The sequence below is a fragment of the Phycodurus eques genome, chromosome 20 (genome assembly GCF_024500275.1).
Source record: "Phycodurus eques isolate BA_2022a chromosome 20, UOR_Pequ_1.1, whole genome shotgun sequence".
Classification (NCBI taxonomy): domain Eukaryota; kingdom Metazoa; phylum Chordata; class Actinopteri; order Syngnathiformes; family Syngnathidae; genus Phycodurus; species Phycodurus eques.
Genome location: NC_084544.1, coordinates 10,443,694 through 10,469,692, shown reverse-complemented (window position 1 = coordinate 10,469,692; position 25,999 = coordinate 10,443,694). Strand labels below are relative to the sequence as shown.

General features: G+C 40.5%; 2 protein-coding genes across 2 annotated transcripts in view; both read left to right on the top strand.

Moving 5' to 3' along the window:
- rapgef5a (Rap guanine nucleotide exchange factor (GEF) 5a) overlaps positions 1-17,962 on the top strand; it is a 41,856-nt gene extending 23,894 nt beyond the window's left edge. The window contains exons 11-26 of the mRNA XM_061664717.1: positions 505-605; positions 7,911-7,989; positions 8,078-8,222; positions 9,941-10,032; positions 10,131-10,161; positions 10,259-10,337; positions 10,518-10,667; positions 10,762-10,859; positions 10,946-11,068; positions 11,551-11,729; positions 11,804-11,894; positions 11,995-12,045; positions 12,136-12,223; positions 12,297-12,361; positions 12,550-12,604; positions 13,241-17,962. Of these exons, the coding sequence (XP_061520701.1) occupies positions 505-605; positions 7,911-7,989; positions 8,078-8,222; positions 9,941-10,032; positions 10,131-10,161; positions 10,259-10,337; positions 10,518-10,667; positions 10,762-10,859; positions 10,946-11,068; positions 11,551-11,729; positions 11,804-11,894; positions 11,995-12,045; positions 12,136-12,223; positions 12,297-12,361; positions 12,550-12,604; positions 13,241-13,359 (1,546 nt within the window). The 3' untranslated portion in view covers positions 13,360-17,962. The remainder of the gene's footprint in view (positions 1-504; positions 606-7,910; positions 7,990-8,077; positions 8,223-9,940; positions 10,033-10,130; positions 10,162-10,258; positions 10,338-10,517; positions 10,668-10,761; positions 10,860-10,945; positions 11,069-11,550; positions 11,730-11,803; positions 11,895-11,994; positions 12,046-12,135; positions 12,224-12,296; positions 12,362-12,549; positions 12,605-13,240) is intronic.
- Positions 17,963-19,345: 1,383 nt separating this feature from the next.
- cdca7b (cell division cycle associated 7b) lies at positions 19,346-25,313 on the top strand. Its single transcript, XM_061664674.1, has 10 exons — positions 19,346-19,670; positions 20,682-20,825; positions 20,978-21,078; positions 22,072-22,279; positions 22,398-22,460; positions 22,572-22,754; positions 23,502-23,663; positions 23,913-24,062; positions 24,480-24,616; positions 24,746-25,313. Exons 1-10 carry the CDS (start codon positions 19,653-19,655, stop codon positions 24,765-24,767), a joined length of 1,188 nt encoding a protein of 395 aa, XP_061520658.1. The 5' UTR covers positions 19,346-19,652; the 3' UTR covers positions 24,768-25,313.
- Positions 25,314-25,999: the final 686 nt, after the last annotated feature.

Here is a 25,999-nt window from a genome sequence, read left to right as displayed (position 1 = left end):
TTGAGTAGTTTTGCTTCCGTAAAGTAAATAATGCATGTCTGTGTATGTTTTTCTGCACGTGCATTGTGTTCTGTGGGTTTGTCTGTCTGTGTGTGCCAAGACTGAAGGCACAACTTGGGTGACGCAGGTTACAGTTAATGGGTGTGTGTGTTTAGCAACAGTTCCCTCCCAATTCTTTACTGTTGCTGTCAAAGGAAGTGTCAAATCTTTGGAGTTTGTAGATTACAGGCATGCGGCTAGCAGGTTTTTACCCCCACAGGACTGGGTGTGCAAAATTTAAATGACCACCAAACAAGCTATCCTCGCCAAGGCTGAGGAAGACCTAGACCAAGATGACAGTGATGATGACAAGGAAGCTAACAAACATGAGGAAGTTGCCTGTGCATTCGATGTTCCCTATTTTCCTTATATTGATGATGACGAGAATGAGATGGACGTGGGATGGCGCAATGGAAGTGGATCGTGCTCTAGCAAGGAGGATTGTTATCATTCTTCATCTTATAGGTATGTGGTGGTGTCTGGAACGCCGCTGAAGATTTTGGAGCATCTGCTAAGTGACCTGCGTCTAGACGACCAAAGAGGAGCGCCTGAGAGCAGGGAGAGTGGTAAGTTTCAAAATGGTGTACACTTTCGGGCCAATTTCGTGATTTAATCTGAGAGGAAAGTGTGTGTGCCTTTGTACTTAAAAGAAAGTCTGTGGTACCTTGACTCAGGAATTTAATTCATCCCGTGATCGAACATTTTCTTCAAAGTATGTCACTCAGTTTCCCTATAGAAATGAATTACCATAATCTGTTCCAGACACCCAGAAACACTTTTTTGTTACATTAGAAAAATAGAAATGTATTGTATTAAAACATAATAACATACCGGTAATGTAAATAAATAAACTGTTTCTAAAGTGTAATTACTGTATACATTATAGCAGTGGTTCTCTAACATTTCATCCCAAGTACCGCCTAAAAAAAAATACATAGCTCTCCAAGTACCAACATGACCAACATTAAAATACAGTAGCGAGTAGGCCTAAGTGTTGGTTAAAATGAAAGCGGTTTTATCCCTAAAAAGTATATTAAATATCAGTGGATCTCACTGTAGAATTATGTACAGTTTGAACATTAACACTGCACTGAAATGTAGGCGGGGGGGAAAACTATTGTAAAAATGACAATTAAAATGGTACTAGTGGTACTGGTACAAAATTACCGTACTATAGTATTTGTGTGTTGCACGTGTGCCTTTAAGCGGCATCGCCTAGTGAGTGACGTCTGGCGCTGGAGCCGGTTAGTCCGCATGTACTGCTGCTCCATTTTTGTTTTTGGTTCACTCGACTCGACTCTGAAGCTGAACTTGTAACTCTTTTTTTTTTTTTTTGCTGCATATTTTAAAGCCACAGTGGTAAATACCAAACTTCCCACCAATTGCACCGAATCTTGGTTTACAAGGAACAGGTTATAACTCAACCAGTGTGTGTGTGTGTTTGTGTGTGCGTGTGTGTTCTTGTGGCTGCATTATTCAAGACTCACACCACATTCTGGTGCTTGTGTGCAATCATTCAGCCATGTCACCACCTGTAGATGTTTGAAATATTCACGAGGTTCAATGGTCTAATGGCAATTGTGAAATGACTCCCTAGGGCAATAGACATTGCAGCTGCAAAACAGTTTGAGTGGGCTTTCGAATCTAAACGTACACATTTAACCCAATAGGTTCTGATCTGATGTACAGCTAATGATAAAACAATTAGTCGAATCTCTCTCACTTGAAGACAAAATGGATGGATGGACGCAGTACCTAATGAAGGACAAGACCACAATATGGCTGAACCAGACAAATTTATCAAGCTTGTTAGAGCCAAGCCAGCCCGCATAAATGTGATTTTGTACAGATTTAGTTTATAAAGGCAGTCAACAAGAACAGCTGAGAAGAATATGCATAAGCAGCATATGACTACATTCTGGCCTTGTTTACTTCAACACCGCTTTTATACGATACACATGAGGTACGCCGGAACAATTGAGCGCTAGAGCTCGATCTAAATGCTGGCACCACTAAAAGGTATTAATTTAATATCTTTATACTATGATTAGTGTGACATTTGTATTGTCGTGATGAAATGTTTCCCACGCATTACACAAAATGTGACTTCTACCTGTAACCCAACTCGTGAACACATCAAGCACACAACTCGTCACTCACTTTGACAAAGTCCCTGTAAAGTGAAAAGAAATGTCTTCTGAATTTGACACACCGCAGAGAAGTGTTGTTAATAAATTTGAAAGATTACAAAAAAATGACCAAGTGATTAAAATGAGACTTTAAAATCAGGAAAAATAAAGTACTTGATCACCGCTCTCAAACACTGTGGGTGTGTCCACTGAATGCATGAAACCACGTCCCACTGAAAAGTGGATTCTGCTTTGTCTGGTAACTTTCTTCTTCTAACATATCCCTACGTGTTTGAGCTGCAAAATGTATCCCCCTAAAGATACCAGAAGCTGGATTATATCCCGTCGGGTCATCGATGGGCTTTAAACGCCGCAATGAGAGGCGCTAGCCATCACCTATCAGCTGGTGGACGGGTAGTGGGTCACCTCCTCGCTTGGCAATTTTCGGGTTGTAGGAATACCTAGCTAGCTAACCGCACGCTGTAGTGGTAGAAATGGGCGTAGTAATAATACGTAGCCATTACATAAATACTGTTGCAAGCGAAGCTGCTGTAGTTTGTACACCTGTATAGTGCGGAGGGGCAATCCTTGCAGCACTGGCAAAAAAAAAGACCAACTCAAAACAAGTAAAAATTATTAAAAATTAAAATAAGTCAAAAAAATATGCCAATGGAGCTAGTAAGAATTGACTTGATACGATTATTAAAATAAGACCTCTAAAAGCAGGTCTATTGTTAAAAATGGAGAACAAAAGTCAACTGTCTTGCAATATGTACAGTAATGTTTTTACTAGAAATAAGATAAGTTCACCTGCGACCCTCCTGAGGAGAAGAGGTACAGAAAATGGATGGATGGAGGGAAGATAAGTTCACAAGATCACAAAAACCAAAATGGTGAAAAACAGTTTTGCGCTACATCACAGCAATTGAGCGCTACAGTTCTCAGTCTTTGGACACATTTTCCCCAATTATGTTCAAATGTGTATCATGAATTTAGGAACAAATCTGATTTCAATTTTCAGGGACTTTAAGAGCATTGACCCTTCAACGAAACAGAGAGAGAACATTTTTTTTTCATTAGTTTGTGTCGGTACGTGTACTTAATTTTGTGATAATTGCGCATTGGATTAAGCTTGGTATAATTATCCGACGTTTGTGAAGATGTCTATTGATTGTGTATTGTTGATTAATTGTCTTGAAGCAATTGAGGCTGCAACCAGCAGACACGCAGTTGTAAGTGGTTTCCTCTCTCCCAGTTGGAGTCTGTATGGTCTAGCAGGCGCAACCTTTGAGGAAATGTTGTTGAAAAGAAAAAGTGTATTTACTGTTCTCCTCTCAGCTTGTTTGACTCCACGTCGTGCCCGGTGACACTTTCCTCGGCTGCGGTTAGAGGCGACGATTTACACTGGAGAGCTAGTTGGACCCATGATTGAATGCCATCCAATTGCTGCGTTTATGTTATTCTCGAGATAAAGCGGCTGCCTGCCTCGTTCGCTGCCGCTGCCGTTGTACAAATACGACTGAATTTGACTAGGACTATCTCATGATGTATGTTGTCTCCAGAAGCCACTGGAGAGGTGCTCCTTCATTCTCGTTACAGATTCTTACTTCGACCGCTCTTTGTCCAATTTTTCTTGGTTGTTTTTCTTTTCCAATACGTTTGTAGTAAGTCAAGTTGTACTTGTGCGGTTCTTCTCTCTTCCATCTTTTCTCTGTGCTCCTCTCTTTGTTTGAAAAGCTTATTATCAGCAATATCGTCCTGTATTTCTTTATACAATCTCTTTTTGGCCTCTTCCTTGTTCTGCGCAAACTCTTCTAGCTCCTGCTCGTATAATTCATCAAGGCACTGGAGCATCTGTTGTTCTTCCGTCTTCTGCCTTCTCTCTTCATCTTTTAACTTTTGCCTCTCCAAAATTTGTTCATCAAGGCCTAGTCTCATGAGCTTGTTGGAAAGCAATTTCTGATGAGCCTCCTCTGCTTCAGGATTCCACGAATCTTTCTTGTAGGTGTTTGAGTCCACGTCAGAAGTGCGTTTCGCCGAACCTGCTAAATCAGCCGCCTTAATTTTTGCCATCACTTTTGATGGGTCCATCTTAGTGGGTGTGTCTGGCAGGTTATGTGTTTTCTTGAGTGGGTTGACTTGAAACGTTGTATGCGGTTTGACAGACCTCTCTGCTTTCAGGAACATTTCGGCAAGAAATTTGTCCCGATGGACAAAATTTACTTCTTTTTTATCGTCTTTTGACATGTTGATTACTAGATCAGCCGAAACATTTTTGTGAATTCTGGTTGTTATGTCCTGTAAGTTTTGGATTTTCTTGCACTCAAGTTGATGAAACTAGTGGAGCTGTGTGACGGTAGTTATGATTTGTGACGCATGTGAACGTTGCAGTGCATTGTTACAAAGGTATTGGTGATGCCATCTTAAATGACATCACGGATCATCATCGCCATCACTGAGAAGCTTACTTCAAATCTGTTGATTGCAACACCATTTATTGTGTTATCATAAGGCTTGTGTTTCCATGTTCATGCTCGTGGTGCAATGACAATGTGAAGCGTTTTTATGTAAAAGTTAGCAGTGAATACTACCGGTATTTTATTTAATGTTAATTTATTCTCCAAGCCGAAAGTCACAACAACAATTACGACTACTCATTATGATCCCAAAGGGGAAATTAAGTTTTCACTCTGTATATATTTTTTTGCAAACCACACGCATCCAATAATCCAAGGAGTGATGGGGCGCACGCATTATTATATTAGATCTTTATTTTTGATGAATTTTTGTGCGTCAGTCAATCAATTCTATTTATTGCTGTTTTGTGTTTGGTGTCTTGCTCAAGGGCACCATGTCAGTATTCAGGAACTTGATGCAATTTCAATTGCCCGCAGTGGGACTGGAACCGTGACCCTCCGATGATTGCACATGATCGAGAATGATTTTCAAATCCTTTTTTAATTTCTGTTGCTTAGCAACAAACCTGAGCTACTGTTGCAATGCTTTATGATATTAGGCCATAAACACCGATGGATTACAACATGGGACGCTAAAAAAAGGATAAACTCCTCACTGTCTAGACAATTTATAATTCCACTCTTTCATAAATTGGTACTGCAATTATTATTATACTTTATTCAACAGGCTCATTCTGCTCTCTAACACGTTTGTTCTCATTGACCATGAACCTTAATAATAATAACAACTTTGATTTACATAGGGATTGCTTATACAGTGTACTGTATGTATCCCTTATGTATGTATAATTACTATTTTTCTCAAATGTTTAGTGATTTTTGTGTAGCTCATATTCATGAGCATGAGGTGTTTAAGGATTAGTTGTGCCACTAGTAGGAGAATGAAGTCACTGAATTTTAAGGAAATAATAATTGAACAACAAATACACACAGGTGGGCAAAGTATCGCGGGCCACTCCTGTTCTGTTCTTTCATATGCTGACCGACCAGTTATATTATCAAGAGTCCTGTAATATTTATTGCATTATACAGCTTAAAATGGGTTAATCAAAAGGTATTATTCATATTTTATTCATTTCTAATGAAATAATTGCTTTGTGAATAATTGAAAACTCTTAGTAAACAATTTTACTTAGACTTTTTTGCAATGTATTTTATTAAATATTTATTAATCATTTAATCATAAAATAAAGACAAACCAAGAGAATTGTTATTTTACAATGAAATAAACTACATATTTTACATACATATTTGAACTTTTGCTTGCTTTTATCTACAAATGACCTGGCTCATCTGTTCGTTTTAAAAGTCAACTGTGTCAACACCCCAGGGTTAGAAGGTTCACAAACAAGAAAATAGTACGTTTTGTCACATCAACACCATCATCAGCATGAGCAGTTTAATCTGATTGCGAAAACATTAGTATTGCGTTCTTGATTAACAGCTACCCAGACTGAAATCTCTTTTCTCACAATCCTCTGAATATTCCCTTTTTTCTGGTAACATTACGACTTCGTTCTCGTAATTTTACCTCATTTCCCCGTTTTAGTGTGGCTCTATTAGTGCTGCATACGGCAGCGAGTTGTTTTTGAGCAACTGTGTGAAGACCCTCCGGAGTGGTTGGCAGCGTCAGTGTTCTTTTGCAGCCGGCCGAGCTCTGCAGTATGTTGAACAGGCTCGAACACGCTTCTCTGAGGGAGCAACCCTTCCTCATGTATGCACATAATAACACAGGCGCAAACAACAAAGTACACTCACGGATTAGTGCGATTAGTTCGGCACGCAGACACTCTTTCCTATGCCTCTCACGAGAGATAAAGTCCCCCAAGGTCAAAGCTGGATGAGTTATTCATCTGGGTGCTGTTTGTGTGCGTGCGGGTGTTGTTGTCGATGTGTGAATGCGTTTGACTTTGTGTGCCAGCAGGCAAATGTAGACGACATATGTTGAGGAAGAAAACGGATATTATTTATCATCCCGGAGAGTGTACAGAGGGTAAGCACAGCAGGAGAGGAGTAAAAGGAGAATATAACTAACTGCCCGGGAGGAGAAAATGAAAATGAAAAATTATTTTGGTTAGCTAGCGAGAGGGTGGTGATAGTTTAGGATGAAGGGAGCAAGAGAAGGAGATCAAAAGTGAGGGTAAAATAGCAGAAAAGACCTGGAAGGAAGTCAGAGACAAACTGACATGTACCTTATCATTAGTTATTGGATTCTCTTCTCTATTCCCCAAGGGTTGCATAAAGGGATGGTTGGAAGAGTTTGCAACAACATCAGTGACGTCTGACCTCAGAATTTAACGAAGATATCCACTGCCCTTCTTGTTGTGTCCTTTGTGCGGCTTTGTGAACGCACTTCAGGCACAACGTGGAAACGGCAATGGCGTTTAATTCGAAAGAGATCACTCATCATCACTTATTGATGGAAAGGCCCCTGCTCTGTCGTTTACAATTGATTTGCTCTGTGCCCGACAGAACAATATTAGGGTCGTACATTTTCCAAGGTGTATGCACAGACACCCCCAGCACATTCCTACCAGGAATGGCTCAGTACCCATCTCTCTCAAGGGCTCTTTACAATCCGCTCTGATCCGCGAGCCAACACATGTGACAGAACATAGGTACATTTACTCTCTTACGGGGATGTTAATGAGAAGCCAAACAAGCTGAATTTATTATGTAAAAGATGTTGCTTTCTTAAACCAAGCGACAACTTACGCATTTCTCTTGAGCACAAAATATCCTTGCAAGTCAGTCTTGTCAATCTTGCAAGTCAATCTTGAACTCCTCCAGGTCCATATGCCTGCACTTAAGCCAAACCACTTTTTGACTTGCAGACTCCAGGTAAAAACCTGGAGTCCCCGAATGCCAAAGTAATTAATTAGCTCTTGAAATGTGTTGGGAAGTGATCATCTTCTCACTATGCTATATCCCCCTTGGCTGCATGCACTTCGGCTTTATTTGTACATGTTTGTGTATTGTTTGTGTATTATCTGTAACCATAAATTAATAACCGTGCGTGGGACAATTTCCTGTTAGGGCATTAGTAGAGGAAAGCAAATTGATAACCCCAGACTGTCAATCAAAACAAGTTAATGATGTGATACAACTCTGGTAGTAGAAGATGTAAGTGTAACTAAAGTTGGTGGTGAGTGAGTGCAAATGGTTTATTGTTAAGAGGGTCTATGACTGACTGCCATTTTAAATGTCAATCCTTTTAAAAGCATATTCAAAGTATATGGCTAATGAGGTGTTTGTCCTACTTCAGAAATGCTGTTGGATGACTTCCTGTTAACCTACCTGGTGTTCATGTCCACCAACGACCTATGTCAGGCTCTACTGGGACAATATCCTTCACGGCAAATACACGCAAAATCTTAAACGTCCATAAAAGGCCCATTACACATCCTACGTCGCCTCCTTGACTACTCCCACCTATAGCAGTGCACGCGGCCGAGGCCAGGAGGAGGGCAAGGATACTCTCTTCAGGAAGCGCAAGGTCCTCCAGCTGGTCTCCCACTGGAGCCGACTCTACAAGGACTTCGTCAAGGAGGAGGAGCATGTTCGGGGTTTCATGAAGGTACACGCTCCTGCATATCACTACAACCCGCAGCGCTCGTTTGTTGCACTTACTGCAACGAGCTACAGTGCCACCTTCGTTTATCTTTACCTGTATTGGTCCTCTGTAATTGGGTTGTCCTCCTCAAGTGCCGCGGGGCATCAAAGTGGGGGAGACAGGAGGATTAAATACCAACCAAAGCTTCTGTAAAAAGGATGAGGGTTTCATATTTCAACTAGCTGTGCAGAAATTGGGATATGAACTGTATATCCATGAATATGTGGAGATTAACTAACACGCTCACATTACAGAGAATCTCACAGACTCACACACACACGCTCCGTTGCAACAAGGACACACAGTCGTCAAATACACTATTTGTCCCTGTGTAACCTGACAGCTTCATCGCTGGGTTGCTACGGAAACCAAAGTGTGAGGGTTGGCATGGGTATAATCTCGTGTTGTGTGCAACCAAGGCGATAGTTGCCTAGTAACAGAGAAATGAGACAGAATTCGGATGGGGGCCTTTGGAGGGTCAATGACAACAACAGGCAGGCGTGTGCATGCATCGTTAATGTCTCTTGATATTTTGCTCCGAAAGGATGCTGCTCCACAACTTCAATTTAATACTCACCCAACAATGTCAATGTTCTATTTAAAATAACATTTCTAAAACCGTCGTTGTTGTTGAATTATTTTGTTTTTCAAACAGAAAAACAAAAATGTCGTTTTTTTAACTTGCATAATTTGGAGCGTCATGCTTTGGGAGATTTATGCTTTGTTGAACAGCAACAGTCATTACATTGGTTGGTTGAAAAAGAGCTGTGAAGTAATATAGTTGCTGTGTTATCTCCACGAGCATTGTTTATGTAACAGAACAATCAACTCACAAATTACATGTATAAATAATTGTTTTAAGTACATTTTATTTATATAGGGCGTTTCACAAGAAGACAAAGTGCTTCACGTAGTTGTAGAATGCAGTCGTACATCTATAAATACAGAATCACATTTTACATGTTATTGTTAATACAAAAAAAAAACACAAACAAAAAAATCGCTAATTAAATTTAAAAAAATCAAAACCGTAATCTTAAATGTATATCGTATACCTTATAATGCTGTAATATATAAATTGCGCACCAACATCACACAACACCATGTCGAATCATGATCCAACGCTAATGTAATACGCAAGAAAACACTCATGTTGTCATTGATTAAAATGGTCTGACATGTCACTTAAGAGCCATGAGTGATGCATTCAATAAAAGGATGAGCTGAATAAGCAGTTTAATAGGCGGAAATGAATCTGGACGCCCTTACCTTTTTGGCTGACCAGTTCCTTCTGCACCGAAGCATGACAACAATCCGTTTTGAACAAAACCGGCTTACTCAAATGTATCTAGCCTGACCATTTCCACTTGTTATCGTCTAAAAATAACATCCAGACTTTCAATCTTGAGACGACATAATGCCGCTCAGTGTGTGTGTGTGTGTACAAATCTATATATATTTCTATGTGTGCGTATGTTATAGTTCCTCTCATAAATCTTAAACAGTCACCGCCCGCGTCAAGCTTTCAAAAGCGTTCATGCTTCCTGCTTCTTTCTCATACAGTATTTTTTTCCTCATACTTTCTTTTTCTCATTCTTTCTCATACAGTATTAACACTTCTCTCAAAAGTGATCTCGTAGTTTTCATGTCATAGTTATCTAATTGTAACCTTGCTCCGTTAGACTCTTTACAGGTGTGTCCTAGAGGATCTGTATGAGTTTCCGACGCTTGAGAAAGACCTCAAAGAGTTCCAGAAGCTTCTGCGTCGTAGGCAGTAAGTGTAATTGCGTTTGTGCTTGTATTCAAAGTGTCCGTGAAAACGTGTTAGTTGTGTGACTTATCCCTCCTCATTGCTTTCATGTTTCATTGCAGCACAGTGGATGACTGCCCACCAAATCAAAAGGTAACAGAAATAGCATGTGCAGTTCACTCAGTACAATACATTTTTCTCAGCTGTCTCTGTCGGACCTACAGTTCATGACTGTTGTGTTCTCTGCCAGAGCAAACAAATGCACCAGCAGTTGAGTTTGAAGGAAAACTGTTTGCAACTCCGCTGTCCGCAATCTGAGACTAGAGAAGGTAAAAGGCGCTTGTGGACTATTCACAGTTATGCAGAATGACATTTTAAACTCACCACGAGCTGAGTTTTTTCTGTGCCTCTGCACCTGAAAAACATTTCAAACATTTTGGAATTTTACTGCGTTCCATGCAGCATATGTACCTCACGTCTCTTTTTGTCTCGCGCTGTGCATCTCCCAGTTATTTGCTGTGTTTACGTAAGCACCGACTCCTACCTGAGTGTTCACACGCACCCTTCTTTGGAGGCCCACGAGCTGCTAAGAATTGTCAGACTGAAGATGGACAGATCAGAAGAAGACATGGTGCTTGCTGTGGTCTCCCACACCGGAGGTAAACGCATCCAGTACGGAAAATGCACACATTTCTCCTCTCCTGGGTGTGGTCGTTTAAATCGGCTCCCTCCTCTGATTGTTTGTGTGTGCAGAGCGCAGGACGTTACAGCCCAGCGACTGCGTGTATTCAGAGTCTCTGACCCCACAGGGCAAGCTTGTAGTCTGTCGCAGGGATCTGGCCGAGATCTTGGTACGTAAATGAACTGTTTATTTTTAATTGTATTGCATCATAATAAGATCATCATTATCATAAGACTGATAATGTCCTGTGTGCAGCCCCCTTTAACGGACAGTGCTGAGCTCAGCAGGAGGCCAGTGCGCCTTTTAGGGATCAACACGTGGGATGTGGCCGCGGCTCTCACGCACCTGGACTGGAGCCTCTTCAAATCCATCCATGAGGTATAAAAACTGCACTGTGATTTTTGTAGGAAATACCTTTTTATTAACAACTGCAGGGAAAGCAGTGGATAGGTTCTAAGAATTGCAAAGAGCATGCACATCAGGAAGTGAAATAACGATGAGAAACTCTAGATTCAATACCTCCGCTTTACAGCTATAATAGCGTTAAGAATATGACTTTATTCAATATCATTGAGGTTGTCTATTGGAATATTTGTCCATTCATCCCCAAAGTGTTTGTTGAGGTTAGATTCTCAAGTTCTTCATAGCAAACTCATTCAACCACACCTTCATTTACTTTGACCTTTGACCTTGATTTTCTGCAAATACCAGGGGTTAGGTTAAAAATGAGACGAGGGAAATGAATGAATCCGGAACTGTGAATATGCGGGGGTTGTCTGTACTCAAGTAAAGCAGAGTTACCTATGCAGTAACTTCCGACCACTCTATTTTACTAACTAAGCTGATGTCTGGTCACGCAGCAAGAGCTGGTCTACTACACCATCAGGCGGATTCCTGGCGGCGGCCGCACAGCCGCGCTGTCCGTCTTGCTGCAGCGCTGCAACGAGGTCCAGCAGTGGGTTATGTCCGAAGTCCTCATGTGCACGTCGCTCACCAAGAGAGTGCAGCTGCTCAAAAAGTTCATCAAGATCGCAGCTCAGTAAGAACACGCACTCTTGATGAGCGAGAACCATCTTTGAACCGTGACGAAATGTTATGTTTGTGTGCCGCTAGTTGCAAAGCTCAAAGGAATTTGAACTCTGCCTTTGCCATCATCATGGGTCTCAACACAGCAGCTGTGAGCCGTCTCAACCAAACCTGGGAGGTGAGTACGTTTTTGGGTCCTGGTGCCTTTTGGGTGTTCACAATCTTGCTTTGTTTTTCTCAATCTAACTTGAAATTCAAACGTCAAAATTCAATTTTAGAAATGTCCTGGAAAGTTCAAGAAGCTTTTCGCGGAGTTGGAGCTGATCACAGTGAGGACAAAATGCTGCTTGTGATTATTATATATATTTTTTTGCTTTTCATCATTGTTACTCACTGTAAATGTCCCGCTCATCCTCCAGGATCCGTCTCTTAACCATAAAGCCTACAGAGAAGCATTTAAGAGAATGAAACCTCCAAAGATCCCTTTTATGCCTCTTCTATTGAAAGGTGACCTCTCGCACTTAATTAAATACGAACTGAAATGTCTTAACCTTAATTCACTTTGAATCTGCTCCTCCAGATATCACCTTTATCCACGAGGGCAACAAGACCTTCCATGACAACCTAGTGAACTTTGAGAAGTTGGTGAGCGGAGTCTGACATACGCGTCTTCTAAACGCGGCCGCTGCATTTTGCATTTGACATGACTGTTCTAAATTGATCTCCTCTTCCATGATTTTTTTTTTTTGTATTGAAATAATACTCGGCTTCAGTATCCACAACGTACCTGATTGTTGTTGAAATTACACTGACCTCTTTCCCTACGTCAACAGCATATGATCGCGGACACGGTTCGAATGATTCGACACTGCCAAAGCGAACAAGCAGGTGAGGAGCAAATAGGGAGCAGGTCTCTCGCTGTGGGGAATTTTTGTTCATTGTTGTTTGTTTACTTGCCTTGATTCAACCGTTGGGGTTTACCACAACCTGGATGACTGAGAATCGACATAGACCAGTAAATTACTTTTAAGTACAGTGGTGCCTTGAGATATGAGTTTGATTTGTTTCGTTTCCACTTTCGTAACTCAAAACACTTGTATTTCTCATCATCTTTCAACATTGAATGAACTAAAATGCCATTAATCCATTCCAGAACTGAACTGAAATTGTACTTTTAGAAAAACATAATTGTATATATATTAGAATTATACATAAAAAATTGAAAGAGAATTTAAGGCATTGAACAGTATAAATGATAAAGAATATAGCTATACATGTGAGCAGTTGTATTATCTGTCTGCATGTGTTGCTGTACCATTTGTGTTCAAATATCCTATAGCTCAAGTTGGGTCACTCGTATCTCAAGGCACCACTGTATTTTAAAATGGGGAGTTATTTTCCCTGTATTGTCCTCTACAGTTGATTATTATACTTTCTTGTTTCCGAAAATCATCTATGTTTGCTCCAAATTTGCGGCAGCGCATCTTAAATGGATGTTGTGTTCATTTTGTGTCTGTGTCGCAGGCAATGAGGTGATCGGCGTCGACAGCGCGGAGTTGAGGGCGAGTGTTCACTACCTACACATCATCGACAATCAGCAGACGCTCTTCGACCTGTCCCACAAACTCGAACCGCGGGCTTAGTGCGCACGTCCCCTTCATGGACACAGAAGTAGCACAGCACTGCTGCGGTCAAGCCAGCACTGATACGTGTGCGACACGCAAGGACGCTGTACAGCACACGTCACACACTCGCACACGCGCGGCAACAAACAACCAGTTGAGGTGCCAAGTTGATCACAAGGTGCCATTTGTTTGGACAAAACTATCATGTAGACACTGAGCTCACCTCTATAGGATATATCAACTCTGTGATCTGAGTAGAGAAGGATGTAATTAAGTTGTACAGTATCTATTGGACTAAATATGACCTTGATTTGTTTGTTTGTGATGAGCTTTTGGTTATTTATGAGCCTGTCAAGCAGGTGGAATGTTCCTTTCGTTTGTGCTGTGGCCTCAGTGTACTGTAGGTCAACAGCGACTTGATGGCCTCGTCATTTCTGTTACAAAAAAATGCCGACTGAAGAGTTCAGTGTGTTTGCAGCCATAATTTGCTACATCATGATGTCGCCTTCACATTTGACAAGCCGCCCTGATTATACACACGCTCCGGCTCTCGTCACAGCTGCTAGGTGTATCACGTGGATGTTTATTTTGGTCGTTACTTGTGTGGTTTATTATGTACCTCAAGAGACAAGTCAGTGTTGAAGCATTCATCGAACATACCTCCGCGTTCAAACCTTTCGCCACTTAAACGTGTCAACTATTAACATAGGGAGTGCCACTTTAACAGTGTACAGTAAGACGTTTAAACGCACTGACTGACTCTGAAGCCACAAATTCTCAAGAGTGTTGATTGTGAGTTTTTGGTTTTACTGGTTTTCCATGCATGTGTCATGGTTGATTCATCTTGCACTTCTCTCACTGAACTAGGTTATGTGTATGAATAGATACAGAATAGACAGTGTCATTGTGTATTTCTACCCCGTATGGACCTAACATGCATTCTATAAAATGTCAAACAGAGTCCCCTGCAGCACAAATGCATCGCAAAGCTATGTTTGGCTTTGTTTTAATTAGATTATTGTATCCCCTTACAATGACACCTCGGAAACAAATCTGACTCATCTCACAATTCTTAGTGCTGATTTAAAGCCCGCCAAGGCTGTCTGAAGTTGCTATGGAAACAACCTCATCAAAACCTTTTCTTAGTTATCGCTGAGTTGGAGATTCCTATATGTCAAGGAGTACTCAGTTCAGATTTTCTGACATAGGATCATTTTGGACACTTGTAATGTCACAGGGGCCTGTCTTGTTCATCAGCAGAAGAACATTTTTTTCAAAGTGACCATCGAATGCAATCCCATAGGAGAATTGTATCAAAAGGTTTACTGCCTCTACTGAGGTAATAATGCGCATTTGAATGGCACTATTAGACAAGATGTTTTTTTGCACATTTAATATATCGCTGGCGTCAGACGGCATTCTCACATCTCCAAAACCAGAATTTTTCAGGTCCCCCCCCCTCCCAAAAAACAAATTAAAAATGTTTGTTTAGTCATTATCATTGCATTGTCAATGAGATCATTTGTAGAAATAACTGACCCGGGTGGGTACTTCACAGTTGTATGGATTTATGGAAAAATATGAAATTGTCCGTATTTGGACATTTCGGCCTGATGTCAGCGATACGCATTTTACTTCTCCTGTGTTACTAAACTAGGTTACCAAAATATTCGAGATTAGTGCAGTTCCACACTACTGCTTGAATAAATTCCTCTCTGTTGATCAAAATTGAGCATCTTAATCTTTGTTTGGACTGAATTTTTGAAACAGTGGATATGGAATCTACACCTGTCTGTTCAAATGTTACATTTTTGTGATGCAGATTAAAAAATGAGACCCAAGATCATATCAAAATGTTCCCCTTTTAATGAAAAAAAAACCAAATCTTTTATAGAAGTACAAAGTACAAATAACTTAAGACAATTGGTTTGCGCAAGAGTGCACACTCTCTCATAACTGCGGATGTGGCTGAGTTCAGAATTAACCAATTACATTTAAAACCATGTTAAATGGGGGTCAGCACACATCTGCCACAATTTAAAGATCCTCATGATTAACCCCAAGTAAGTTCAGCTGAAGCCTGAAGGATTTGTGCTTCTACTGAGTGGTATTTGGACCTGTTCATAAATCCCTCCACCTTGACTAAAGCTCCAGTTCCTGCTGAAGGAAAAACAGCCCCAAAGCGTGATGCTATCACCACCGTGCTTCACTGCGGGTGTAATGTTCTTCTGGGGATGAGCAGTGTTGTGTTTGCGCCAAAAATACCTTTTGGAGTGATGGCCAAAACGTTTAACCTTGGTTTCATCAGACCGTAATACTTTTTCCCAAAAGCGTTTTGAGTGATTTCGAGTGTGTTTTAGCAAAATGTAGCTGGGCTTGGAGGTTTTTCTTTGTATAGTAAGGCATCTTTCTGTTTTGTCACCCTACTCCATTGCACAGACATACGAAGATGATGGGAGATTGTTGTCACATGTACTAAAAGTCAGTACTTGCCAGAAATTCCTGCAGCCTCCCTGATCAGTTTTCCGATATGTTCATCAATTTTGGAGGGATGCCAAGTTCTTGGTAATATGACTGTTGTGACATATTTTCTCCACTTTATGACTCTCTTCACTTTCTTCCATGTTGTATTTATCACATACACGATCAAAATTATTTCGTACCATTCTCCTGTCTTGATATGTTTGAACACTAAGATCCCTCTGATGCTGTGGAAACTCAGAGGACCATGGCTTGTGCTGAAAGATGTGAGCTGAGCTTCTTTTGCGGATAGTCAGAGGCACTTTAAATGGTGTGTGGCGGATGTGTGCTGGTTCCCATTTAACATGAGTTTGAATGTGATTGGTTAATTCTGAACACTTTCTGTGATTGGTTAATTCTGAACACTCGCCACATCCCCAGTTATTAAGGGTGCGCAGACCACAGCATTGCAGTTATTTTTACTTCACCTCTCAAAAAGATTATTTTGCAATTGCGTTTTATCTCAAGAATCTTGCATTTGAACAGGGGTGTGTAGACTTTTTACACTGTATATTGGCCCTCATTAGATTGTCTTACTGTCCGATTTGATCATTTCTTTCATTCGTTGAAAAAGTATAAAGCATGCATTATCGCCAATATTTAAACAACAGATTTTTGTATGCTTTTTGGATATTAGTGTTTTCATTGCAAGTCAAATGGATGTTGAAAACAGATTTTAGTGCCAAATTACAAGACACATTCCAAATTCGAAGAATTACATGACAGCAAATATTATTACTGGTGTTCATATCAGAATCAGAATCAGAATCATCTTTATTTGCCAAGTATGTCCAAAACACACAAGGAATTTGTCTCCGGTAGTTGGAGCCGCTCTAGTACAACAAACAGTCAATTTACAGAACACTTTGGGGACATAAAGACATTGACAAAAAACAATTGTGCAAAAAGATGCAGAGTCCTCTAGCACTTAGAGCAGTTCGAACGACTAATATTGCAATAGTCCGGTGCAATGACCATTGTGCAAAGGGCGCTGACGAGTAGTGCGATCATCTGGGACAATGTCGGTTGTGCAAATGTTACAGATACTCCTCAATCAGTGTGCAAATGGAGCAGATGCTACTCTGGCATGAGTGGCCAGTATATGCAAATAGTGCAGCATGGCGAGACAACTACAGTGAGTGCACAAGTAATAAATAATTGGCCCCACAGAAATGTGACAACGAACTCAAGTCAAAAAATTGCCAGCTTGTTGTAATGGAATTATAGGTTAGGTTATTATAGGTTATTCAACTGTAGATACAACCCATCCAGCTTCATTTTGGGAAACGACGACTTGACAAGATAACCAAGAAGCTTTACTGTCGTGTTTCTCAGACTATAAACCTAGCAAGAACTCACGGAAGTAGTTGATGTCAGCCTTTACAAACACACACTCCACTTGATCGGGTAGAATGCAGTTACACTGTCCTATTAGTTATTTCTTCTAATATCCAGTTTATTTGTGGATTGCTAGTGTGGCCAAATGTTATGCTCAAAGGTTCAACAATGCAGAAACTGTATGGAAAGTCGTTCGAGCATTTATGGGATATCCTTGATATGGTATGCTTTTATTGTCAATCCTCAATATGCGTGAACAAACGGCTTTCCATAGAAACTACATTATTTTGAGAGGCTTTACATTTCCTATGCTGTAGTATTGTATTGTGGCCACTTGGGGGCGCCAGATAAGCTACTGTAGAGCTGCTGGTCCTCTGCTGGAGGCATTTATTGTACTGCACTGTGAATGGAGAAGGGGAAGGGCTCCTCAACGTGACGACTTTAGTGTTGTAAACAGTCATGACTGTGGAAAGTTTTCCTTAAAGAACTGTGGTTTGAAACCTGTTTTGCATGATGATAACAAAAAAGAATGAACGCAATGTAAAAGAGGGCATGTTGAAGGCTTTGTACTTATGTGTAAATTTATGCCTATGTACTGTTTTTATTTATTTGTTTCAAATGGTCAGGCGAAAAAGAAAAGTGAACCACAAAGCAATACATTCATGTCTATTCGATGTTCTGAAGCCAGATGTCTTTTCTATAGAGGTGTTTTACTATGTGGACATTTGAACTCAAATGAATAAATTATAGGTTTTATGTGAAATCCGCTGTTCTCGTGTGAATCTGTGCATCTGTTGGGTGTGGAGCCTTTGACCAATGATATCATGCAAACAAAGTCCTCAGAGGCCAGTGAAAGTGCAGCAACAAGTGAATGAACATTTCTGCATGATACACGTACAGTATAATTGATATAAAGAAATCAGTAACTGAGAGCCAATGAGAGGCACAGTTGCTAAAAAATCATGACAGGAATCTGAATTATTATTATTTTTTTTTAGTTTTCTAGTTCAGTGTCAAAACGTTGATGGAATCTGTGTATTGTACTGTGTTCAGATGCTGGCATGTACATTATGTGCGACCCCACGGGGCGGTATTGCAGGAGGGATTTAAGATTTAAAATAATAATGATAATAAATGCTATGTTAAATGGTTTTCTACTGCGTAATGGTACGACATGTCAATCATTGGCGTTTGTTCGGGGAATTCGCACCCCCCTTTGGAGTTGCTCTCCGGAAGCTATGCAGCGTGGTGGTGAGGGTCTTGGGGAATTATGGGAAATGGAAGTTGCACTTATCAATCAATTAATCACACAATCAAACTTTATTTATAAAACGCTTTTCATACAACAAAATGCAACTCGGTGCTTTACATCATTAAAATCAAACCCCTACCAACACACACACACACACGCATGGTTAAAAATAGTGATATAATGACCTATGGCGTGTGGCTGGGTAAAGGCGAAGCAAGCAGACAACAAACCGTCACGTCACCGACACGGAGCTATGGGGCAGGACCATGGCCACGCCCCTCTGAGGACACACTGACAAAAAAAATATCATCTTTTTGTAAACAAGGAGAGGGGGTTAGGTGCACAATTTCAAAAGAAACAAAGACAAGAGGAAAGGATGCATGGATGAAGAACACTATTTTTAATGACTCTAATTATTGCAACAAGGTTATATATTGAATGTGTGCGATGCAAGATTTGTGTTTTTACTAATTCTTTCCAATTTCTTAATTCTAATTATTCACTGCGGTTGCTGTGTTCCTTTTTGTTTCTAATTCAATAGGAAATATAAACTGTGTTTTTCATCGGAATGTGATTGTGAGTGTGTGTGTTTTTGGGGGGGTCAAATGGGGCTCCTGCAGAAGTTGCCATTCAAGCAAGGACCGCCACTGACTAATCATGGCGTTGCTTGAGTTCAGTGTTCTGTGACGTCAAATCGATACATATTCCAGTACAATATTAGTTTGCGGATCGTTGGCGGTGTCATGTGGAGATTCGCACGACGAAACTGTCAGATTAGACGTTTCAACCCTGCAATTTTGTTGCACGTTAGTTTTGATTGAGTGCTAGTGCTTCCGGTGATTGGCCACGCCCACACCCAACTTTCGCGCGAAACATCAGACCGCACCATTTGACAAAAAGAGAGGGGTTGTGACAGACGGACAACCTTTTTTTGATAACCTAAAACGATCCTAATTAATAGAAATAAAAGGTGTTATTATAAATATACATACCCGGAGTATTCATTAAAAGTGGATTACTACGGATAGAGGATCGCTTATCCGTAAAATGTAAAGTTGGAGCTGGCGATGATGTCCCTTCGTTTGCAGTCAAATCCACTTACCTATGTTAACATTTAAACCCATTTCGACGCCCTGCTGTTGTAATTTCCCCAAGAAAAACTGAAGTTTTGAGCGGAGGTTTGCAGCTAAACGGAGACAAAATGGCACTCGAGGCAAAGGTAATCTGTCCAGTGTTTGTTGTTGTTGTTGACTGTGACGACATGTCTTTGGGAGTCCGAATGACCTGCAAGTTTGTCTATTCTGCGGTGAAGAAGAAGAAAAAAACGAGTTGTTGTCTCAGTTTTGTTTTGTTTTGCTGTGGGCAATGCAAACAGTGGTGTCGTCTCTACACCGGACATCGCATTGCTCGGCCTCAAATTGAGCTCAGTGGCCACCCCATTACTTAAGTAGTACCACCATCATTCACATACAGTGATGTAGTAGGGCTAAGTGTTCATAAAAAAAATGAGCCAGGGGTTTTATTCCTAAAATAAAAAATACATTAATGTATTTTTATTTTTTTTTTGTAAGCCACTGTAACATTATGCACGTTTTGAACATTAACACTGTGCTGTGTTTAACTGGGGGGGGGGGGGGGGGGAGAATTAAATGCTAATGTACTAAAACATTAATTACATATATGTATGTGTATATATGTGTGTGTATATATATGTATATATGTGTATATATATATATATATATATCCATCCATTGTCGCTAGCTGACATGCATGTTGCTCTGCTTCCATGAACAACACTCCTTCGAGCAGAGAGCGGAACTAGTTTGCAAAAAGCAGTTAGCGGTTCCAACTTACTGACTTGGTGGCTGTATTTAGCAACTCTTCCGAAGCCTCGAGCAACTGTATTTGAAAAAAGCCGCTAGCAATGTTAATTCCAGCAAAGAAACAGAAAACGTGTGGAAAACCTTTAACATTGTGTTCCGAATGACAAGGAAGGAGCGTGTGGAAAGTAATCATGGAGAGAAAAGTGCACCGTCAAAAGATTTGTTTGAATCTTTTTCAGTGTCAAACTATACTACAAAATACTCCTACAAATGAGATTTGTCCATGGGCAAACACAAAACTCAGAATTTGGAACACATTCATATAATGTTGCACACCAATGGAATGGTCTAGAAGAAGCTTATTTTTTATTCACGTTTCATTGGACATTGTCTGCGTCTTCCTCCAGACGCTGCGTTTCAAGTCCAAGTTTATTACGGCCGAGCTGGCTCGTCTGTTCAGCCAGTCTGACAGCGAGGAGGACTTTGAAGGCTTCGGTGAGGAGGATGAAAGAGCGGACAGAAGACGTTTTAACATGCGATTTAACACTAAGGTATGACTCGTAACATCCACTGTGTTACTGATGCCAATATAAATAATGTTCATAGAGTGAAACTGAAACCTTTATGGTTGAATGCCACTTTTGGGCAAAAGATGTTTCATGGTCACAAATGGATGCCATTCACACATTTTCTTTCTTGGAAGATGTTGGATTCAGAAGATGGCAGTGATGTGGACACAGGCTTCTACTCTGATGGTGAGGAGACACCAGCGCCCAAGAGAAAAAGTCTCTTAGTCGCTCTCAGGTGTGTGTGTGCTTTTAGTAAGAGCAATATTGAACAAGTACTATAGCTGACACATCCGGTTTACACACAAATGGCGTATGCATACTGTACATGTAATGCACCTTTTCCACCCCTCAGTTAAAGACTCAAGGATTTGAGCTATCAGAACAACCAGTGTGGCTTTAAGTTCGCAAAAATATTAGAACCACCTTCAGCCGCATGCAGTGAGATGTAACAGCACTGCAAACTGCACTGGAGCAACAAAAATGATGATATGTAAATGTTTACCTGTTGGACTATTTTAATCAAAACTAATCATTGTATTTGAGCTGAGGCCTCAACCTTGGAACCTGTTTTGCCTTTGCCCCAGAATTGGATGGTTCGTATACAGAGACCTCCTGTTGTATCTGTGTTCATCTTTCACGGCCATGGCATATCGATGAATTTTAGGTGATATTTTTTACAAAGTTGCTCCCATTCACTGTAGTACCATATTTTGTCTCCTACTAAGCTTTTATTTGACAAAATTGCAAGGCTTGATAGAAAATGTTTGTTTAAATATACCACGCTTAAGTCTTTTGTTTTATGTCAGATTTACACTAAACTTCAACTGTGAGTGACAAATAAATAGCCTGAAGCAAGCAAGCATGCTTTGTTTCTTATCTGGAGAACTGTGTGAGCAAGAGCGTCTTGGTTTCCTCAAAAAGATGTTATTCGATATAGTCTGCCATTCCTTGAAGGAGAGGGAGTGAGAACAGGTGCTAAGGAATACTTTAAAAAAGTGTTTTTTAAGAAATTGGAATATTTCACGTGTAGGAGTGGTAATACGGTTAAAAATATATAGATCTTTTTAAACCTTTTCTTGGAATTTATCATTCGAAGAGTCCTGCTTGCGCGCAAGTGTAGTTGCTTATTGGTAACCTGTGTGTTCTACAGCTGTCAACTCATATTTTTCTTGACAGTCATGTCGTCTGTTCAGTGGTTTAACGCACTCATATCAATTTGCCTTCTCAGATTTCCTGTCAAACAGTCGCCCACCTCCAAACGGGAGCCACAAGCAAAAAGCCTCAGGAAGCCGGTTAAAGAAACCGTGGCGCAGAGGGCGAAGAAGCAGGAGGATAAACAAAGAGCAGAGAAGACAGACGAGGAGCAGGGAGAAGACGAGGCCATGTGCCAAAGTCTGAGGAAGCGGGACAAAAACATCCAGGAGAACAAGGCCATGGTAATTAAAGTAGCCTACAATGTCAATCCGGTGACCAACAATATGACACCGTAATATTAACCAATACAATGTAAAGGTTGACACGCATGCACTTTTCTTCTTGGTTGTTGTCTTCCAGCTGGCTCAGCTGTTTGCTGATCTCAGCACCATGGCTGACCTGACTTTGCCCAACACCCCTCAAGTGAGCGCTGCCACTCACCTAAGCCCTCCAATTTTATTTTTTGTGATACATAAACAAACATCACAACTCTGCTTTCTTAGACCAGCTCTTGTTTTGTTTACATGTACGTAGAAGAAGAAGCGCTCTCCGGTGAAAACAACGCCGCGCAAACGCAAATTGGAACAGAACAGTGGCTCTGAAAGGAGGAACCCGTCCCGTAAAGCCCGCCCTCCTGAGAACTTTGCCGTGGACCAAGCATGCGAGCCATTGCCCCGCAGCGGCCCCAAGGCGATAGACCTCAGGAGACTGGTGGAGGTACAATGGCAAAAGGCATCCATGATAAAGAAGCTCTAATAGAAAACAATGGTGCACCTTCTTGTTAGAGCCCGTGTCAATCTTTAAATAACAAGTACATTTTTAAAAATTAAGTGAATGCTTTTGTAATTAATAACATGATGAATGAATATTCTTGCGTAATACAGTGAACCCCTGCTTATCACTGGGAATACATTCGGGACCCACCCGCTGTAGGTGAAAAGCCGCACTGCAGAGACTACAGTATATAAAAAAAAAACATGTTTTTGTTTTACCCCTCGCACATGCTTTAAACACGCCACCACTAATGAAAATTGGCATAGAGGTTACGGAAACGATAAACCTTCATGCTTCTTCGGCACACAGTGTAGCAACACATACAAATAGGGCATGCAACAGTACTCACAGGCATGCAGTATATTCTCTGTGCAATGACTAGTATTGTAGACTAATTGGGGACCTTCTCTGCCTCTTCTTCTTGCTCTTGATTCCTCTGCATCTCTTCCAGTAGACCTCAGTGCTGCTGACATGCTGCAGCATAATCTGGGTCTATACTGATGGTGCTCAACTCCAAATTTGGACTTGTGTGTATCGTGTAAAAATAAGAATAATGATCGCTTAAAAATCGGTGATAAAGCGGAGGAGGTGAATGATGAACCGTGATATAGTAGGAGGATCAATATATTTAACATTTTGTTTTAAACTTGTGTAAAACCTCTCAATATTCATCTGTCTCGTGGTTGGCAGGTGGATGAAGAAAGTGCTGGCAACAGGCTGAAGAAGAAGAAGAGGAGGAGCAGGAGCCACAGACGCAGTCAATACGAGTTCAAGTCGGTTGATGACATCACCGAAGAAGACTTGGACAACGTAGCGTTCCGCAGCAAAGACAAGATCTGGGACAAGGACAATGTGAGTCACCAGCACACTTTGCTGGTTTTTGACCAGGCAGTGCTGTACATGGAGATTTACTCAACGTGTAGTTCTTCACTGTGTAACAGTGATATGACGTAACAAAGTACAAACACTTTTGTTACTCTACTGATGTGGATTTTCAGATCTGTACTTTATTTTTCTGATGACTTTTACTACCTTCATTTGAACAGATATAAGTACTTACTATACCGCCTCTGCAATGTAATGTTTGTGTTGTTCCCTCAGGGAAGCTCGTGCCACCAGTGCAGACAGAAAACCCTGGATACGAAGACGGTGTGCCGCAGTGGGTTTTGTTCAGCGGGCAAAGGCCAGTTCTGTGGGCCGTGCCTGAAGAACCGCTATGGCGAGGATGTGTGCACTGTATTACTCGACCCGGTCAGTACCAAAACACACACTTTTTGGTTTTTTTGTTGTTGTTAATTGATGCTATAGATTAGTGATTTCCAACCATTGTGCCTGTGAAAATTTATATTCCGTACTTTTTGTGACGTTTGTTTGTGTGCCGTGAGATGCGACGTACGTGCCTTGGCTCAATCAAGGTTGGGAAATGGCTAAACAAGTATTCTTTGAATTCAAGACTTGTCGTATTACTTTTAATGGCTCATCATTTATGTTTTGTCAGACAAAATTAAGGCTGTCAACAGTATTTGGCCACATTTTAATACCATATTTTCCCCATCAGAGGCACAGTAAATAAATTGAAAGGTTACATTTTACAATTCATCATATTAGCAGGGTTTCTATTACAGAAAGACAATAAATTAAGTCATAAAAAACAACTCTTCTCTGCAGACGTGGTCGTGTCCTATCTGCAGAGGAATGTGTAACTGCAGCCTGTGTCGAAAGAAAGAGGGTCGCTGTGCTACTGGCATTTTGGTCGGGGTGGCCCGCTACAATGGCCATGACAACGTCCATGAGTATCTGGAGAGGTACGTTGTTGTGAACAGATTCACATTGGTGCAGTTTGCTGATTAATTTAATTGTATTACATTTAACAATGAAGATCACTTCATCTTGCCAAGTAGGTGAACTTGGGCTTTTTTTTGTCTCCATGGCAGAATTCAGAAGGAGCTACAGTAAAGACCAGGGAGATGCTCCAAGTTCTACTACAGATTGATACACTGCACAGTACTTTAGAACTCTTTAATAAATGTTTATATGTTAGACCAGTCTTTTTATCTCACTAGATTCACACTATTGTCATAGTATAAAAAAAACCACTGTAACAGTATTAGTACTGTACATTTTTTTTTTTTTTTTACCCTGCATTTTTGGTTTGTTTTCCTTAGTTTTTTCCCTCTCCAGAACAAACTAGGACTTCTTTGTAACTAATACAAAAAACTTTACCACTGTGTACATTGGTGCCTTTGACATAACGTCTTTAATTTCGTGACCACACTTATAACTCAAAACACTCATATCGCAGATCTTTTCCAATTGAAATTACTTAAAATGCCATTTATCCATTCCAGCTGCCCACAAAACACCAACAAAAATAAAAAAATAAAATATCAGTGTTGTACTTTATAAAAACATGCAGTAATAACATAATTACAAATAATGGAAATAATAAAACAAATTGTACATTATGGTTAATTAATTGTGTGGCTCCTTTTGGTGTGTGTTTTGGCCACTGGGTGGGAGGGGGGGGGGGGGGGTGTTAATACAGATTGTTTACTGCTGTGACACAATGCTAGTTTCAATAGCGCATCAATGGTGTTTTGCTTTGTGTGTTAGCATTAAGTTAGTAGACTTACCTAAGGCAAAGTTTGTTTTTTTAAATACGAAGAAAATAATTCTGTTTTATATTCAGTTTGACAATAAAGTTGAACTAGGAGTGGCAATAAGCAGCTTGAAGTAAGCGCTTGGTCTTTTTTTTTTTTTTTTTTTTTTTTTTTTTTATATATATTGTTCACTAGCTGACAAACTGCTGCTCGTTGTGAAGTTCGCTGCCACTACAGAGTGCTTGTATCTCAAATTTTGCTTGAGAGTCAAAGCAAAAAAATCATCCGGGCAAAGGCTCGTATCTTGAAAAACACATAAGTTAGGTCACACGTATGTCGAGGTACCACTGTCTCTTAATTGTTATCCTACTGTAATAATATAGCTCTAATGAAGACTGACTTCTGTTCTGAATTGTCATGTTTTTGTGTACTTGTAATTCACTAGTTTGAGGGATTACCAACCAGGGTGCCGTGGCACCCTAGTGTGTCATGAGAGCTCAAATAGGGTGCAGCAGGAAATTATTCATTTTGACTTCATGTTCGAACTTGCATTAAAGACCCAGTAAATTAATGGATTTGTTTCGAAAT